The following is an 18852-nucleotide window of genomic DNA, read 5'->3' on the forward strand; positions in this document are numbered from 1 at the left end:
AGTTCTTCTTGGCAGGATGTAGTTTCTGGTTCAGGTTTCTTCTCCAGCAAGTGTCTGATGAGGTAGGGCAGAGGCCCTGTTTTATACTAAGTTGTGCCTTTGAAGTGGGGGTGACTTCAAACAGTGTCTAAGAAATGCACCAAGCCCCCTTTCAGTTCAATCCTGTCTGCCAGAGTCCCAGTAGGGGGTGTGGCAGTCCTTTGTGTGAGGGCAGGCCCTCCACCCTCCCAGCCCAGGAAGACCCATTCAAAATGCAGATGTATGCAAGTGAGGCTGAGTACCCTGTGTTTGGGGTGTGTCTGAGTGAATGCACAAGGAGCTGTCAACTAAACCTAGCCAGACGTGGATTGAAGGGCACAACAAGATTTTAGTGCAAAGAAATGCTCACTTTCTAAAAGTGGCATTTCTAGAATAGTAATATTAAATCCGACTTCACCAGTCAGCAGGATTTTGTATTACCATTCTGGCCATACTAAATATGACCTTCCTGCTCCTTTCAGATCAGCAGCTGCCACTTCAACAGTGTATGAGGGCAGCCCCAATGTTAGCCTATGAAAGAAGCAGGCCTCACAGTAGTGTAAAAACTAATTTAGGAGTTTTACACTACCAGGACATATAACTACACAGGTACATGTCCTGCCTTTTACCTACACAGCACCCTGCTCTAGGGGTTACCTAGGGCACACATTAGGGATGACTTATATGTAGAAAAAGGGGAGTTCTAGGCCTGGCAAGTACTTTTAAATGCCAAGTCGAAGTGGCAGTGAAACTGCACACACAGGCCTTGCAATGGCAGGCCTGAGACAGGGTTAAGGGGCTACTGAGGTGGGTGGCACAACCAGTGCTGCAGGCCCACTAGTAGCATTTAATCTACCTGCCCTAGGCACATGTAGTGCACTCTACCAGGGACTTACAAGTAAATTAAATAGTCAATCATGGATAAACCAATCAGTAGTACAATTTACACAGAGAGCATATGCACTTTAGCACTGGTTAGCAGTGGTAAAGTGCCCAGAGGTCAAAAGCCAACAACAACAGGTCAGAAAAAAAGGAGGCAAAAAGTTTGGGGATGTCCCTGTCAAAAAGCCAGGTCAAAAATCATTGAATAAAATAAAGTGGGATACTTATATTCAAAACAGTGCTCTAGTTTGTAAGTGATCATGATACCAAGGTATTGTGTTGAATGCTTTAACAGAGTAATCTTCCTCTGCGTTTCGCAGAGAAAAATCTGTATTTCTGTGTTTTATGACATGAGATCAAGCCAAACTCCTCCGCCATTCATTCCATATTTTTGAGAGAAGAGTTTACCGTATATGAAAAGATTGCAAAATCATCAGCATGCTTCACAGCGTAGGTAAAGATTTTTGCATTAAAACTTGGGAACAGAAATATCTGGAGTTTCCTGATGTATGGTTCAATATAGCGTCCATAGAGGGTGGGCGAAAGTAGACAACTCTGTCTGCTTACTCAGCAAATGAGGATGATGAAGGATTTGCTGCTGTCAATATCTATGTGATTTTCAGTTGATTGATACAGGGTTTGAAACCATCTAATGAAGTTAAGTCATTTTTTTTTATAGTCTGCACCATCTCTCACTGGAACTCCAGAAGCCACGATAAAAGCTTTTTTGGCATATAATAATATGTTAACAGGCAGTTCTTTTAGGGTTTCTGCACAGTTGATCAGTGCTACAGATAGGTTTGTGTGGGAGGTGGGGTCACTGCCTGGCATGAAGCCATACTAAACTCCTGACGCTAATGACCTGATAATGATGTTTAATCTTGTGGCATATATTTTGGAAACTAATTTAGTCAAAATGTATTAGGGGTATCAACCGATAATGTTTACAGTTAGAGGGATCCTTGTCCTATTATTAACAAAAAAAGGCTATGGTGGTGTTAGACCTGACAGCCTTAGGGTGGTCACCCCTAACTTTTTGCCATGTCTCCCTCCACTTTTTGGACACTGTTTTTGCTGGTTTTTAGACTCTGCACACTTTACCACTGCTAACCAGTGCAAAAGTGCATATGCTCTCTCCCTTTAAACATGGTAACATTGGATCATACCCGATTGGACTATTTAATTTACTTATAAGTCCCTAGTAATGTGCACTGTATGTGCCTAGGGCCTGTAGATTAAATGCTACTAGTTGGCCTGCAGCACTGGTTGTGCTACCCACTTAAGTAGCCCATTAACCTTGTCTCAGGCCTGCCATTGCAAGGCCTGTGTGTGCAGGTTCACTGCCACTTCGACTTGGCATTTAAAAGTACTTGCCAAGCCTAAAACTCCCCTTTTTCTACATATAAGTCACCCCTAAGGTGTGGCCTAGGTAACCCCTAGAGCAGGGTGCTGTGTAGGTAGAAGGCAGGACATGTACCTGTGTAGTTTACATGTCCTGGTAGTGTAAAACTCCTAAATTCGTTTTACACTACTGTGAGGCCTGCTCCCTTCATAGGCTAACATTGGGGCTGCCCTCATACATTATTGAAGTGGTAGCTGCTGATCTGAAAGGAGTAGGAAGGTCATATTTAGTATGGCCAGAATGGTAATACAAAATCCTGCTGACTGGTGAAGTTGGATTTAATATTACTATTTAGAAATGCCACTTGACTGCCAACCAAAGACCCCATTTCTAACAGGTGGCCTGTTAGAAGTGGGGTCTTTGGTTGGCAGTCAGGTTACACCCTGTCCAAGCAAGGACCCTTACTCCAGTCAGGGTAAGTCACACACAATCCAAATTACCCTGTGTCCACCATTGGTAGCTTGGCACTGAGCAGGCAGGCTTAACTTAGAAGGCAATGTGTAAAGTACTTGTGCAATAAGTCACACAATAACACCATATAGCACCACAAAAATACACCACACAGACAGTGTTTTCTTTTCCTGCCTCACCTGGTTGGGAAACACCTAGACCACTCCTTTCAGGAGCACCCCCAAATGCCTCTTCAGACTCTCTAGTACTCACCCAGAGGTCTGACTCCAGTGTAAGCTCCCTGGGTTCAGAGAACTCACACTCCACCTAGTGTTTGCGTAGCTCTGGAAAATAAGGACTAGACATATGCTCTCCAGCAATTACATCACTCCGACCCTCACATGAATTAACCAAACTACCCTTCACCCAACCATCCAGTGACTCAGCCTTGACAAAGCACCCCACATCACCCTCCAGAGACTGGTGAGACAGTACCTGACTGTCCATAACACTCAATCCACACTCTTCTGGGATGTCTCCACACTCCATAACCAGGACGTCTACCTGGGGGGAACCCTTCTCCCTGTCACTCTCACCTAGAGCCAGTAAAGTGTCCCTCCCCTCAGGTGTAATATGTGCCAGTTCCCCAATCCACCTCAGGGACCCTGTGTATTAAGGGAGCTACCTCATACTCCTGAACCTCCTGGTGTATGTCAACTCCCTCCTTCAAGTACGGCACCACATCTCTGGGCATGTGCACTTCTTCAGCAGTCCTGGATACAAGATTTTGCTGCCAGCATCTGAACTGGACTCAGGCCTCATGGCTTCCAGTTTCAGCTCTTCACAGCTCAGCTTCTGAGTTGTAATCCTTTATTTTTCCTGAGCTAAGGCTCTCTCCGCCTCAACCCTCTCAATCTCTGCATCTAGCTTTTCTCTCTACTGCTCCTGAGCTAGGAGCCAGAGCTAGAAGCCATCTTTCTCTCATTCCCTTTCCTCATCTGAGTAGTCCTTCTCCCCAGACTCATCTGGTAGTGTTGCCATCCAGCGTTTCAACTCATACTGAAACAGGGCTGACTCAAGATCCTCCCTTCTGGATTTCCTCTTTACAGCCAGTCCCCTTTCCTTGCAGACTCTTTTGAGCTCCCTCTCTTTATAGATGAATAGGACCAGAGTCCAAAAATATCAGCAATATATCCAGGGGAACATCAGAGAACCAAAAGCAAAAAGATGAAAAATCAAGTTGACCTTCAACTGTGGGTAGGTAGTGAATACTTAGCTACTGTATGTCACTTCACAAATACAAGTCCTATCCCACCGCTGCCACCAATGTTAGAAATGGTGTCTTTGGTTGACAGTCAGGTTACCCCCTGTCCAAGTAATGACCCTCACTCTAGTCAGGGTAAGTAACGCACAATCCAAATTATCTTGTGTCCACCCTCGGGTAGCTTGGCCCTGAGCAGTCAGGCTTAACTTAGAAGGCAATGTGTAAAGTATTTGTGCAATAAGTCATACAATAACACCATTTAGCACCACAAAAATACACCACAGTGTTTAGAAAAATATATGATATTTATCTGATAAGATGTAGGTCAAATCGATTAAAATGCAATAAGTAGATGTTGAGATATCACTGTAAAAGTGATAAAACGTGTCTTAAGTCTTTGCAAAACAAATAAATGTCTCTTTAAAACAATAAAGGTCTCTTGCAAGCACAAAGTACCTAGTTCGCGTTCAAAATCTCCGCAAGGGACCCCAGAGGAAGTGATGGGTGGAAAACTGGGAGGTGGGTGTCAGTTTCGCCCCTTAGCACACCGACTTGTGTTGTTACTTTCCACACAGGGGAAGGCTTTGCATTGATTTCCGGCGTGCAAACTTGGTTCCTCTTCAGGTTGTGGGGTTTTCTGGCGCCCTGGGGACTGTGCGTGGAATCCTGGGCTTGCGGAGCAAAGTCACAAGCGCTGCGTCGATCATGTGGGTGTTGTGTGGAAATTTCTCCCGCACGGCAGGTGCTGCGTCGATTCCTCTCTGGAAGTCAGGCTGCGTCATCCCGGGTCGGCTGTGCCTCGATCCGGTGGGCTGTGCGTCAAAGTACTGGTCGCAACGCAGGCGCTGCGGCGATCTTCTCCTTGCAAAGTCGGGCTGCGTCATTACGGTTTGGCGTGCAGTGAATTTCTCAACTCGGGGCAGGCTGTGCGTCCAATTTTCACCGCACAAGGAGTCTAGTTGCAGGAGTGAAGTCTTTTTGGTCCCGAGACTTCAGGGAACAGGAGGCAAGTTCTATCCAAGCCCTTAGAGAGCACTTCTCAGCACAGCCAGAGAACAGCAAGGCAGCAGGGCAACAGCAAGGCAGCAGTCCTTCTCAGAAAAGCAGTCCCAGTGAGTCCTTTGGGCAGACAGGCAGTTCCTCTTGGCAGGTCTGGTTCAGGGATTCTTCACCAGCAGGTTTCTTGTCCAGAAGTGTCTGTGAGCTAGAGTGTCTACCCCAAGAAGTGTCTAAAGTCTGTGGTTTTGGGTCCTCTTCTTATACCCATTTTGGCCTTTAAAGTAGACTTACTTAAAAGAAAAGTCTCACTTGTTTGTGAAATCCTGCCTTGCCCAGGCAAGGCGTCAGACACACACCAGGGGGTTGGAATCTGCATTGTGTGAGGGCAGGCACAGCCCTTTCAGGTGCGAGTGACTACTCCTCTGCTCCCTCCTAGCACAGATGGCTCATCAGAATATGCAGGCTACACCCGAGCCCCCTTTGTGTCACTGTCTGGAGAGAGGTACAAACAGGCAAACTGTCAAACTAACCCAAACAAGGAATCCACAAACAGGCAGAGTCACAAAAATGGTTCAAGCAAGAAAATGCCCACTTTCTAAAAGTGGCATTTTCAAACACACAATCTTAAAACCAACTTTACTAATAGCTGTATTTTTAAATTGTGAGTTCAGAGGTCCCAAATTACACGTCTATCTTCTCCCAAAGGGAATGTACGCTTTAATCATGTTTAAAGGCAGCCCCCAGGTTAACCTATGAGAGAGATAGGCCTTGCAACAGTGAAAAACGAATTTGGGAGTATTTCACTGTCAGGACATATAAAACACATTAGTATATTTCCTACCTTAACCATACACCGCACCCTGCCCATGGGGCTATCTAGGGCCTACCTTAGGGGTGTCTTATATGTAGGCAAAGGGAAGGGGTAGGGCTGGCAAGTGGGTACACTTGCCAAGTCGAATTTACAGCTAAAAACTGCACACACAAACACTGCAGTGGCAGGTCTGAGACATGATTACAGGGCTACTTATGTGGGTGGTACAACCAGTGCTGCAGGCCCACTAGTAGCATTTGATTTACAGGCCCTGGGCACCTCTAGCACACTTTAGTAGGGACTTACTAGTAAATCAAATATGCCAATCATGGATAAACCAATTAATAGTACAATTTACACAAAGAGCTTATGCACTTTAGCACTGGTTAGCAGTGGTAAAGTGCTCAGAGTTCAAAAGCCAACAAAAACAGGTGAGGAAAAATAGGAGGAGGGAGGAAAAAAGTTTGGGGATGACCCTGCAAAAAGGGCCAGGTCCAACATGGCCTCAGACCATTAAGAGGAATATGATTTATTTTGTAAAATGTAGCTGGGATATTTGTATATTGTTGCAAATGGGGTCTCTAGTTGGCAGTCAGTTTACACCCTGTCCAAGTAGGAACCCTCACTCTAGTCATGGTAAGGGAGTCACATTCCTAAGATAGCCCCTACTCACCCCCTTGGTAGCCTGGCACAAGCAGTCAGGCGTATCTCAGAAGCAATGTGTAAAGTATTTGGACAGTTACACAGTGCAAACCCTACAAATGGACACCACACCAGTTAGCCAATATTTATTTAAGTAAAACAAGACCAAAACGAGAAAACTTCAACAAACACAAGTAAATATATTCATTTTTAAAGGTTAAATCTCAAAAAGTGTTTAGAAACACAATAGCTCCAACTGGTGCTATCACAGCATCATGACGGAGTCGTTCCCAACAGTCTGACGCCACTGGCAAGGGAGTGCAGCTTCGGTCGCCGAATCACATGGACCCCAGGTACAATACCTTAGAAATGAGGCAGAGTCTATGACGCGGCACAGAGTTGGGGAGGTGAGGCATCTCTGGAGCCGGAGTGGCATCGGTTCCATACTGCTACGCAGGGGAGGAGAGACGTTGGTTCCTTATGAAGGCAGCAGAGGTGAGACGATGTCTGTGGCAAGATATCAGTTCCTTATGATCCAGCGGGTCGATGATTCCAGTGTGTCAAGATGCAATGAGGTGACTTTGCAGTGTTGTGCCCACACCATGGGCCACAGGCGCGGCAGTGGAGTCAGGTGTCACGGATATCGGTGACATGGAACTCGGGACTCACAATGTTGCAGGACTTCAGAATTTCTGTGGCAGCGGTGAGCCTGCTGTGTTGGTCACGGTCATCGCACTTCAGTGGGGACCACCATTTCGGGTGCAGGCAACATCACGGAGTGGGGCAGCAGCTCCAGTTCTGGAGTCGTCTGGAGTTGGTATGCCTGGTTCTTCTTGTTTTTTTGCTAGGCTGCACTCCCAAGGGCCTAGGAACTGGAGTGGTACCTCTTGGCAAGCCAGGATCGTCAGCAAGAGAACCTCAGGACTGGCAGGTGAAGTCTTTGATGTCCCTGAGAGTTCTTAACAAGGGACAAGCTCAGTCCAAGCCCTTGGATAAACTTCACAAGCAAGATACACAGCAAAGTCTAGCCTTTTTCCCTCTCCAAAGCAGGCCAACCCAGCAAAGCACACACAGCTAAGGGGCATCACTCCACCTCACATCTCTTCAGCTCTTCTCCTTGGCAGAGGTTCCTCTTGATCCAGAAGTGTTCTCAAAGTCAGTGGTTTTGGGTTCAATACTTATACTCATTTCTGCCTTTGAAGTAGGAAAACTTCAAAGGATAGTCTTTATAGTGCACAAGACCCTGCTTTCTTTTCCTGGTCCCAGGCACACTGGGTCCAGAAATGTTCTCAAAGTCATGGGTTTTGGGTCCAATACTTATACTCATTTCTGCCTTTTGAAGTAGGAAAACTTCAAAGGATAGTCTTTGTAGTGCACAAGACCCTGCTTTCCTGCCCTGGTTCCAGGCACACTCTAGGGGGTTGGAGACTGTATTGTGTAAGAACAGGCACAGCCCTATTCAGGTGCAAGTGTCAGCTCCTCACACCACTCAAGCCCAAGAAAGACCCATCAGGATATGCAGTGTACACCTCAACTCCCTTTGTGTGACTGTCTAGACTGAATTCACATCTAGTCCAGCTGTCATCCTGAACCAGTCATATATCCCAAAGCCAGGCAGAGCCACAGAATGGTCAAGCAAGATAAATGCCCACATTCTAAAAGTGGCATTGATCAAACATGCAATTCAAAAACCACCTTCCCCGAAAGATGTATTTTTAAATTGTGAGTTAAGAGACCCCAAACTTCACATCATTATCTGCTCCCAATGGATAATTACACTTAAAATATATTTCAAGGCATTCTCCATGTTAACCTATGAGAGGTATAGGCCTTGCTATAATGAAAACTGTCTGACATGTAAAACACACAGGACATGTCCTATCTTTTAAATACATCCAGCACCCTGCCCATGGGGCTACCTTGGGCCTACCTTAGGGGTGCCTTACATGTAACAAAAGGGAAGGTTTGGGAATGGCAAGTGGGTGTACTTGCTAGGTCGACAGGGCAGCTTAAAACTACACACAGAGACACTGCAATGACAGGTCTGGGACATGTTTACAAGTCTACTCATTTGGTTGGCACAATTAGTGCTGCAGGCCTTCTGGTAGCATTTGAGTTATAGACCTTGGGCACACATGGTGCACTACCTAGTAAATCAGATATGCCAATCATGGATAACCAGTCTTATTCATAATTTACACAGGGAGCACTTGCACGTTAGCACTGATCAGCAGTGGTAGAGTGCCCAGAGTACCAAAACCAGCAAAAATGAAATCCAGTACACGGATAAAAATACAGGAGACAGAGGCAAAAAGACAGGGGAAAACCACGCTAAGGATGCCAGGTCTAACATCCGTTATCAGGTCTGATTGCTTTGTCATATAGCGATAGCATAATAGTGGTGTTCAGCTCCTCTACTGCAAATTTAGCAGTTACAATGAAATGTCCATCATCATCACCCAAAGGCATATTTAGGTTGCTTAGGTAACTAAGAATGTTAGAGGAATCACACATGTCATTATTATGCTAAATGTGCTTAAACTCCCTGTGGAGTCCAGTGTGCAGATTATACTGGCAAGCCATTGTGCAATGGCTCCTCCTGCTGGAATTTTCTTCTGCTTTTCTCTCTCTAGACCTTTTCTTCTGGTCTATGAGCAAAAGGCCAGCCTTAAGAACAGAGTCCTCTTAGAATCCATCCCAAACAATCAAACCACCAGTCTCTGTGTATTAATATTTACACCATACACATTAGACTACCTTGTTTCTCTTTGTTGATAGACTGTAATGCTTCTGAGTCTTTCCTAGTATTCACTACCTAGTGACAGAGTGACTCAAATATTGAGGGGACACTGCTAGGAGAGCTAAATGTCAGACCTTGGCACCTCAGCCATTCAGGTATTTCTCTGAACGTTAGGTCAGGCATTTTGTTGACCCCTCTGCCTGGAACGACTCTTGGTGGCCTACCTCCCTCGGAGCCGCGCCCACCCCCACCACCCAAGTACGGAACCTGGGCATCATCCTTGACTCAGCACTCAGCATGACTCAGCAGGTCAACGCAGTCTCCTCTTCCTGTTACAACACCCTCTGCATGCTCTGCAAGATCTTCAAGTGAATTCCCGTTGAAACCAGAAAGACAGTCACCCACGCCCTAGTCAGCAGCCGACTGGACTTTGGCAATGCACTCTATGCAGGAACCACGGCCAAAGTACAAACAAAAATGCAACGTATCCAAAACGCCTCCATCCGACTCATCCTCGACGTCCTACCCGCAACCACATCTCTGCCCACCTCAGAGACCTACACTGGCTACCCGTATCGAAGAGGATCACCTTCAAACTACTCACCCACGCACACAAAGCCCTCCACAATACAGGTCCGGCCTACCTCAAGGACAGACTCACCTTCCACACCCCCGTCTGCCAGCTCCGCTCCGCCAGCCTCGCCTCCGTCCCCCGCATTCGCCGCACCACCGCCGGAGGAAGATCAGATCACGATGAGGACCAGAAGATACTGGATCTATCCATGTTGGTGGGGGAGATTGTGAGGCCCTGATAAGCTCTCATTGAAATTATTCAAAACATTTTAAATCACTTCTCTCACACACTCAATAATTAATTATAACACATCCATACAGAGGGGCACTCTGCCACCTCACCAGAAAATGTCCATGATAACAGCAATACTGAAATGAGGCTGGCTGCCCAATGTCTCTCCATTGTACTGCCCAATCTCATTGATCGATGTAGTAACTAAAATCTTTGCCAAACTGCTGGCCGGTATGCATCTGGTGTTTATCCTTTTCCTAGTACACCAGGACAATAATGGTTTCATACCTGGCAAGAGCACAATACATTGCATTAAGAGGATTTGGACAGCTCTAGCACAGGTACATGAACTCTGGGACCCTTGTGCACTCAGGATGGGCAAAAGTTGAGAAAGCTTTTGAAACACTTTAATGGACTTTCCTCTTCCTTGTGCTGCAACAAATGAATATCAGATCTTGCTTGACATCCTAAATTAAAATCCCAGATAATCATCCTCACCCTCAAGTGAGAGTAAATGGTATATTATCAACCTCCTTTGTGATAAAACATGGTTCAAGGTAAGGCTGCCCCCACACTGTTTCTCCTCACTTTAGAAATTGAGTTGCTAGTGACCTCAGTCCAATGTGACATTCAGGTACAGGGCTTCCTTTAGGACAGGGAACTGAGAATTGAGCTTCCCTCTGTACAGATATAACACTCTTTCTAGGGAACACCTGGTGGGCTGGTGCCAGACTAATGTATATGCGTGAACCGTATTAGAAGGCCTCTGGACTAAGAGTCAATTGGGATAAATTCAGTATTGCCCAATTTGAGGTGGCCCCAAATAGGCAATCAAACCTAAGTATTCAAACACATAACTTTAAGTACTCAGGCAAATATATAGCCATGGATCCCCAGCACAGCTGTTATCTCAACTTGGCTCGATTGATGGGGAATCGCCAGAGAGATATGAATGCGTAGAGCAACCATTCATTAAATGTTTTGGGTAGAGCAGTCCTATATAAAATGATTATACTCTCTAATCTCCTCTATGTTTTACCAAATGTCCATTTGAAATCCCACAGAGCTATTTTGATAAAAAGAGATGCCTGTGTTCTTATGGGCAGGCAAACAAGTACAAGGGTGGGATGTGTCTATATTACTGGGTCTCACAATAAAGCATCATAAATAACAGAGAGAATATGGTCCTCAGTTCTTCATTACATGCATTAGACAAAGTGAGACTCTAAGGCCCATTATACAGAGACCTTATTCCAAAGTCCTTCCTCGCCATTATTAGGTTGTCCATAGAGTCCTAAGTCTTACTCAGGAGATGTTTTGTGGTAGGGGAAATGGTTAATACATATTGTCATACTAACCTGGTTTAGAACAGGGACATCATTGGCATATCCAAGTTGGTGGACATGTGGCATGGAACCCACATGAAATCATTCATGATGCTACAAGAAGAGTTTCAGCTACACAAATCAAAATTCATCCAGTATCTCCAACTGAGACAAATACACCATGAAGACATTATTGATCCCCTTAATACAATCCATTAGAAGCAAAATTGGTCCTGGGCTAATTCAATAAGTGGAGGGATATGTTGGCTATACAGCTCCTGAATATTGAACACACCAAACCTCTTTGTAAAACCATAGAATTAGGTGAAGGAAATGGGTCCTCAGTTGGCCAGGATGGGCCCAGAGATCTTGCAGTATCTGAAAAACTGCAATCAATACAACTCAGTTACTTACACAAAACATACTTCTGCACAGAGCAGCTATGGCACAAGGGCACGTTCCCCTCACTCATATGCACAAGGTGTTCCTCAATGTTGAGTGACTTCTTCCACCTGGTACATGAATGCATTATGATAAATTATTACCATTTTCAATACTGCAAATACTATAATATGCGCTGGAGAGATTTATTGAATCTTCTCCCCAGGTTACATTGCTGGGCATCCCGAATGATCTATTCCAGGGAAGCCATGAAGATATAATTCTGGTTGGAATAGAGACATTTCCTAAGTCTGAAATGACCTTACCACTGGCAGTTTAGTTAAGGGTTATTGATCACTGTTCTAAGATTGAGGAGGCGATCTATCATGCCAGAGAATGCTCACATTAATGTATGAAAATTTGGGGACCCTGGTTGGAAAACATCTGTATTTCCACTGACGGTGACAACTGAGATGTCCATAATTTTGCATGATTATTACAAATTGTGCCCTTACGAGTTGTTTGTTTTCTGTCCAATATTTTTAAAAAATGAATAAAGTGTGCTTCATTAAAAAAAAGGGGTGGTGCAAGTCACACCACCCAGGACTGTCCTGCTTTCTAGTGTTCAGGGCTGTCTGAGGCTGGTGGGCTTCCCTAACTGTCGGATGATACCTGGCCCAGATGTGTGTTTCTGTGCCCCAGCAATGAACTAAGTGCTTGTGGGACACCCTTAAAGGGTGTAGACATGTGTCTGCCTTTACCCCAGTTAGGAGTAGGAATTTTCCCATAAAATCCAAACGATGTCTGGGATCCTCACTAGTGTGGAGATGTGTGTTTGTCTCCACCCCACTGAGGAGATGGGTGCTGGTTTGGCACACAGTGTGTTTGTGTATGTGTGCTTGAGCTGCAGTGATGGGACTGGCACTTTTTGGATTTGTTCTGAGGGTAAGCAGCATCAATGCGTCTGGCGGGGATTCATATGTGACAGTGTGTCAGGCCCACAGTGAAAAGATGAGTGAGTGCTGCTTCGATTTTTTTAATGCTAATTAAAAATCCAAACAGTGTCCAGGCTCATCACTGAGGCACAAAGCTTTGTGTCTGTGCTCCACAGGATTTAGACACTGTTTGGATTTTGTCTTAGAATAAATCTAAATAGCTCCTTCCTCGCCCAATGATTCTGTTGGACAGAGAACGAGCCATCTGAATCTGAATCATGGAGTAGTGATCGGAAGGTTGGAGACTAAGAACAATTTAAGGTAATCCCCTTCCAATCAGCACTTTCTGGTTTGTTTCTTGTTGGTGGGGTGAGAGGGGTGGTCGGTGGGAGGGTGACAGGAGCTGGGCTGCTACTCCTGCCTCCTTCCCGTCTCCCTCCCTCCCTCCCAACTCAAACTCGTGGGTACAGCTAGGGAGGAGCTGAGGGGTAGTAATAGCTGTCGTTCACTCTGCCATAGCCACACTGACAATTACAATCCTTAGCCGGTCAGAGGCGGGTTAGAGATTCCCTCCCAGGGACATCACAGGCATATAAATGAGGCAGCCCTGAAGTGAGTACCTGTTAGCCTCATTAAATAGTTTGCCAGGGCAGAAAGGAAAGGGCACCAGCAAACTCCTTCCCCCTAACCCCAAAATAAGGGTATCCTGTGGTAACCCTTTCATGATGCATATATACATCAATATGGCACTGAAAGGGGTTATGCTCGCTTGTAGGATGTTTAAATGTAGGTTCAACCTTTCCCCAAAATATATTTTCATTAGCATCACCTCGTACATCCCTTCTCAGGGACAAACCGTCCTCCATATTCCCTGAACTAAAAAAAATCCAGAGGAGGATGAGCTGTTTCGGAGTATAAATCCCTCCTGGAACATGCTGGCTATGAGTAACCATTTCTCCTAAAGACACCTCTCTTCTAGGTGTAACCTAGACAGGTGCCAGGAGAACTCCTTGGAGGGACTGTGTGATTTACACATGTAATAATTTCCACATAGATACAAACTATATAGTTTTCATAAAAGTCCTGGTAAATAATGACACCACTGGATACAGTATTTTAGCACGTGCAGTATCACCTCCTAGTACTAGTTCTGCACCTTAGGATATGGAATATGGGGCTGATATGCACAAGTTGTAATACCGATTTAGGGTCAACTTTAGCCTGCATCAGATTTTACTCCCACAACTGAAATGAAGGTAGTAGTAATTTCTCTCCTTGTTTCTGTTAATATTAGTTGTATTTATAACATATATGGGTCTTTATAGATGCAATGCTTTCTTATCTATCTAGCACCTTGCCTAATAAAGTACTTTCAGCTGCTATAGCCCTAGTCCAAAATGTCTTCAAATATAAATGCATTTGATGTTTCCCTAAGGCACTTTGTTTACAAAGAAGTAGGTCACCTACCATTGGTCATTATCAAATAATGTGTACCTTTATACTAAATGAATGCAATTTAGAATTCACAGTAAAGATATAGTAGAATACTTTGACTAGTCCATTGCCATACGCTTTAATCTTCTTTCTATTCTACTTAAATTAACCATTGGCATAAATTATAATATATGAATATTATGTTCTTACTAGTGCAAGTATCATCAGGCGCATAACTTGGTCACTAAGATTGGGGGCCTGGAGGGGGGTGAGCTTCAGTCTTTCCGACAATCAGTCAGACGGGTTTTTAATCTTTAAATACATTATATGGCAAGCAGTGTGTCTGAGAGGGTTTACGGTGAATTGGAAGGGGCGAGGAATGCGGACTGGTAGGAGTTCTACCGGAGAAAGCACAATATTTTGTAAAATAACCAATGTTTTTGAGGACTTTCAAAACAGGGAGGGAGAGTGCGTGTGTGCTTTTTACCTGGGTGTATGCAAAAAGTCATGGTGAAATGACACACTCCTCACCATGCCCAACTGAAAGCACCTGTACCCAACTATTTATCAGAAAATAGATTTATGAGGGAAGCGGGGGTCGTAGCACCCCAAACACCTTCTGAAGCTGCGCCCCTGAGTATCTTACATGTATGTAAAATGATATTGATGCCACCGTAGACACGTATAATGTCATCCTCGCTTCTTCTTTCATAGGTATTTGGAACTGGAAAGCAGCGGACATCGAAATGAAATCAGGCTGCACTACCGCACTGCAAACCACCGTCCTCACACCCAAGTGTTTCCTTACAGCTTGGCAGACGACAAGTGGCACAAACTTTCAATTGCCATTAGTGCTTCACACTTGATTTTACATGTTGACTGCAATAAGTAAGTGAGATATTTAAAAGTACCCATTTACAGTACATTTATTCACGGGGTGGATCTCTGCTTTACCTCTCAGATATCTAACCCTACATTCACATGGAGTCGCAAACGGACCCTAGCTTCATACATATTATTGAGGCAGCAATTTTGTAACTCCCTGTAGATGGTGTTTTGCGTTCAGACTGAGTTGTTCATTATTGGCAGTTCAAAGTTTCTGGTCGGTTTGCAAACCAGTTCATGTGTAAAACAATCCCGACTGGTTTGTGAGCCAACCGTAGCTCGAAGGTGATAGAGCGGTCCGTAGTAATAATTTACCTACGTTTGGACGCTCTTTAGGCCGATGAATCTTTTGACTTAGTGGGAACTCTCTGTACTCTTAATCCGGTCAATCTCATCAAAATCAATAATCAATAACGAACATAAGCAACACCTTGAACGACATAACACTTTACAATTAATCCAGAATACATTTCGGCGAACCCTGACCTTTCAGTCAGGAATAACCACACCAGTTTATTGCAAAGTTAGTGAATTTATTTCCCTATATTAACAAAGCTAGCACAATATAAATGTGTCTCAACACCAGATGATAAACATATATGAACATTAATAGCTGTCCATAACGTCGAAACAAGTGCAATCTATGAAGCATTTGAATCACAAGGCATTCGATAATGGCAATGCAAAGCACTAATACGATAATCTGTAATGAACTAATGGCATACATTTAGTCAGCATAACAAGATCTCAAATTGCATCGTGCGACATATGGAATCCTCGTCTAACCTCAAATTAGCATCGGCATGTGGGACTTCATGCAAAAAAAAACAATTTAGCAACATAAATTTAGAAAAACTCCTTACCAAAATCAGCAGTTGGTTACCTAAAAGAAACACAATGCAATTTTACAATTTCCTTTCATATTTACCAATTACGATCAGCATACAAGGAAGTCTTTGTCTCACAGGTACCGTTCTTCGGTCATCATGGGTACCGTTTCGATCGGCATGGGACGGGACTAAGTGGCAGGGGTGAACGGGGCAAATGCCTCACGGCGGCAAGGTAAAACTATTACTTCATGCAAAGGGATCAAATCAAAGTTACAGTCTCTAGGGTAAGAATCATTTAAAGTCTCTTTCTCTCGATTAGAGAAAGCATCAAAGTCTCTCAAAATGGCGTCGCAGCAAAGTGGGCCATAATAGCTACGAAGTCTGCAAAATGGCGGGTATCGAGCTGGTAATGGCTACCTTCTTCTCGTACACCTGGTTTTTATAGACAACAGTTCGAATCCAGTAGGGTCTCCATTGGAGGGTTCATAGGTTAGCTTCAAATTGTCCAATCAAAAACGACAGTTCTCAAGCTTTTACTTAAGCATACATTATCCTTGGAGATGGGTACGCAAGTTGCAACATTGTCTCCCAATTAGCTTACTCTCAGAGCCTCCATTGTCCGCACCTGCAAGTCGACCTTGAATTAAAGAGAAAATATGCCAGGCTGGCACTAACTTTAAGATAAGCATGTGAACAGTTTCTGTGGAAAAGTACAGCTTCAAGCAAAAATACACGTTTATTAGCACAGTGGAAAAATACGAGCATCTAAACCGTGAGACCAGGCAACTAGGCCAAAGCCTCCGCTAAAGTAATGCTAAGCTAAAACGTTTCAAACAAGCAAATCGTAGCACACGTTTATGATTATGTCGGATTAGTGCAATTCTAATTCACCACGTTATATAAAGCACGCGTATAAATGATGGCAAACTACTCTGAGGGCACATTTTGTCCCCGTACAATCTTTATTAGTTCGGTTAATGTCACACATGATTATTTCAGCACTACGTTTAAGCGTTAATAAATCAAAACCTTCATTTTCTGCTTCATCAATCCCTCCTCTGATGACTACTTGTCATCACACCAAACCACGCCCACAAATTTTATTCCATTAAAATTCTGTCAGTTCCCTTTTCCTTTTAGTACCCCTAGTTTGCGCTTTGTATTCTTCTGCCATTCTTTTCATAATTTTCTCTTCTTTTCTTCTTTTAATTCTTTCCATAATCAATATTATTCCCCTTTTTATTCCCCAAATTCCAAATACACAAATTATTACTATTAATATTCCTTCTATTATTTTCAATAATATTCCATTCCAAATTCCCCCAATCCAATGTCCCACTGAAGCAAGTCCCTTTCCAACCTTCTCCCACACTCCTGGTTCTTTCAATTCCTTCAAATCTGCACTTTCTTTTGTTAGATTAGCAAGCATAGTTTTAATCTTCACACTATTATCAGGTATATAGGTACAACAGTGACGTGCACCAATCATTTTGCAAACGCCTCCATCCTTTGCTAAAAGAATGTCTAAAGCAAGCCTATTTTGAAGAGTCATAGCTCTTTCCGCTGCAAGCTCAGCATCTATCAGGATTATAGCACCTGAAAACTTTGTCAGCATGTTATCCACTATAGTAGACAACTTTCGTATCTTGATGGAATTCAACACAACTCCTAATGAAGGAATCATGGCTCCAAATATATCACCTACCACAGCAGCTGCGGTCTCTCTTTTCTGGATACGATGGGATCCAGACGTCTTTTGAATCATCGATACGTCATCCAGTTGATAAACCTTTGGGAACACTATACCCAAATAACATCTCCCCCACCATCCCTTTGGAAGACGATAATAGGCATTATGCCCACAAATGTAATATACACCTGGAATGACAGGGTCAAGTCCGTTCATCATGAATGTCCATTTGGCCTTAAAAATAAACGTATGTTTGCATTCACTCGCTCCTACAAAAATGTTGTCATAATAAGATTCACCTCGATATATACAAAATTTCCCTACATGCCAAGCATCTAAAGCTATTTTCCCCTGTGTCTTTATAGCAGCAAAATCATAATTATCTACTGAAGTCCTCTTACTTAGCTCCTTTTCTAATTTCGCATTCATTTGTGCCCTTCTATCATCTGTGCGATCTAAAAAGCTTATTTCTACAGCAGAGACTGAGCAAGTAAGGTTCTCCCTATGAGCATGAGCCGTTTCAAAAGGTTGCATTGGCTCGAAAAATTCCCTCATTATTTTAGCATCCCAATCTTTAGCAGTCTGGCTAAGCTGCGCTATTATAGGAACATAAGCAAAGGTAACATCATAATTCGAGTAAAAATACTGTATGTTAGTTTGACCATAAAACCTAGACATTACTATACTACATGTTATCCCATATGTAAGAGGCATGTGGTGATAAGTTACCCCTTCCTTTACTGATGTCGGTATCTGTGTACACACATAACAATCTTTCGCATCCATAGTTTCAACATACTCTGTTAGCAAGCGATAGAAAACGTTATACGAAAGCTCTTTCTTATCGTGCAAGAGCCTCTCATCTAATGCTTGTCTTTTCAATGGGGTTAGTTCAGTGATAGTAACAGGAGCAATAGTAGAAGCCTCGATATTCTCACTTTCACCCTTTCCATGCATTCCAATCACAATTGCCATTATTATTATTACACATGTAATTACCAAGCCTATACACACATATTTACAATATCTCTTTCTATTATTTTGCGTAGCGTACCTAGTCATGATCTGTATAGAATCAGAGAGCTAGAAGCACTTATAAATGAAACTATTTAGCAAGTCAGTTACAAAGCTGAACAAGCGCAATGTTCACACCGTCTTCTTCAAAAGGCCAGTCACTTATCGGTTAGCAGCATTTGTCTCAATTCGGCAATAACTCAGTCTTTATCCGTTTAGCAAGTGTCTCATCCGGTTTAACAATGTCTCAGCTGGTTGTTTCTTTCACGTTATATTGTAGCGAGCAATATCATTTACTCTTTCAATCGACAGAGTCTATGAAACTTTTCTTTTCTATTGGTATCTCTTCTTCTTCTTCGTTCTCGATGCTTAGAGATACAAACTCGTCAGTCCAATCATCATTGA

At 43.6% G+C, this 18852-nt stretch overlaps 1 protein-coding gene across 2 annotated transcripts in view; it reads left to right on the top strand.

The window, feature by feature from the left end:
- NELL2 (neural EGFL like 2) overlaps positions 1-18852 on the top strand; it is a 1100394-nt gene that overhangs the window by 312126 nt on the left and 769416 nt on the right. For both annotated transcript variants that reach the window (XM_069228823.1, XM_069228824.1), the window contains exon 4: positions 14743-14916. In XM_069228823.1, the coding sequence (XP_069084924.1) occupies positions 14743-14916 (174 nt within the window). The remainder of the gene's footprint in view (positions 1-14742; positions 14917-18852) is intronic.

This window comes from Pleurodeles waltl, chromosome 4_1 (assembly GCF_031143425.1).
Source record: "Pleurodeles waltl isolate 20211129_DDA chromosome 4_1, aPleWal1.hap1.20221129, whole genome shotgun sequence".
In the NCBI taxonomy this organism is placed as follows: domain Eukaryota; kingdom Metazoa; phylum Chordata; class Amphibia; order Caudata; family Salamandridae; genus Pleurodeles; species Pleurodeles waltl.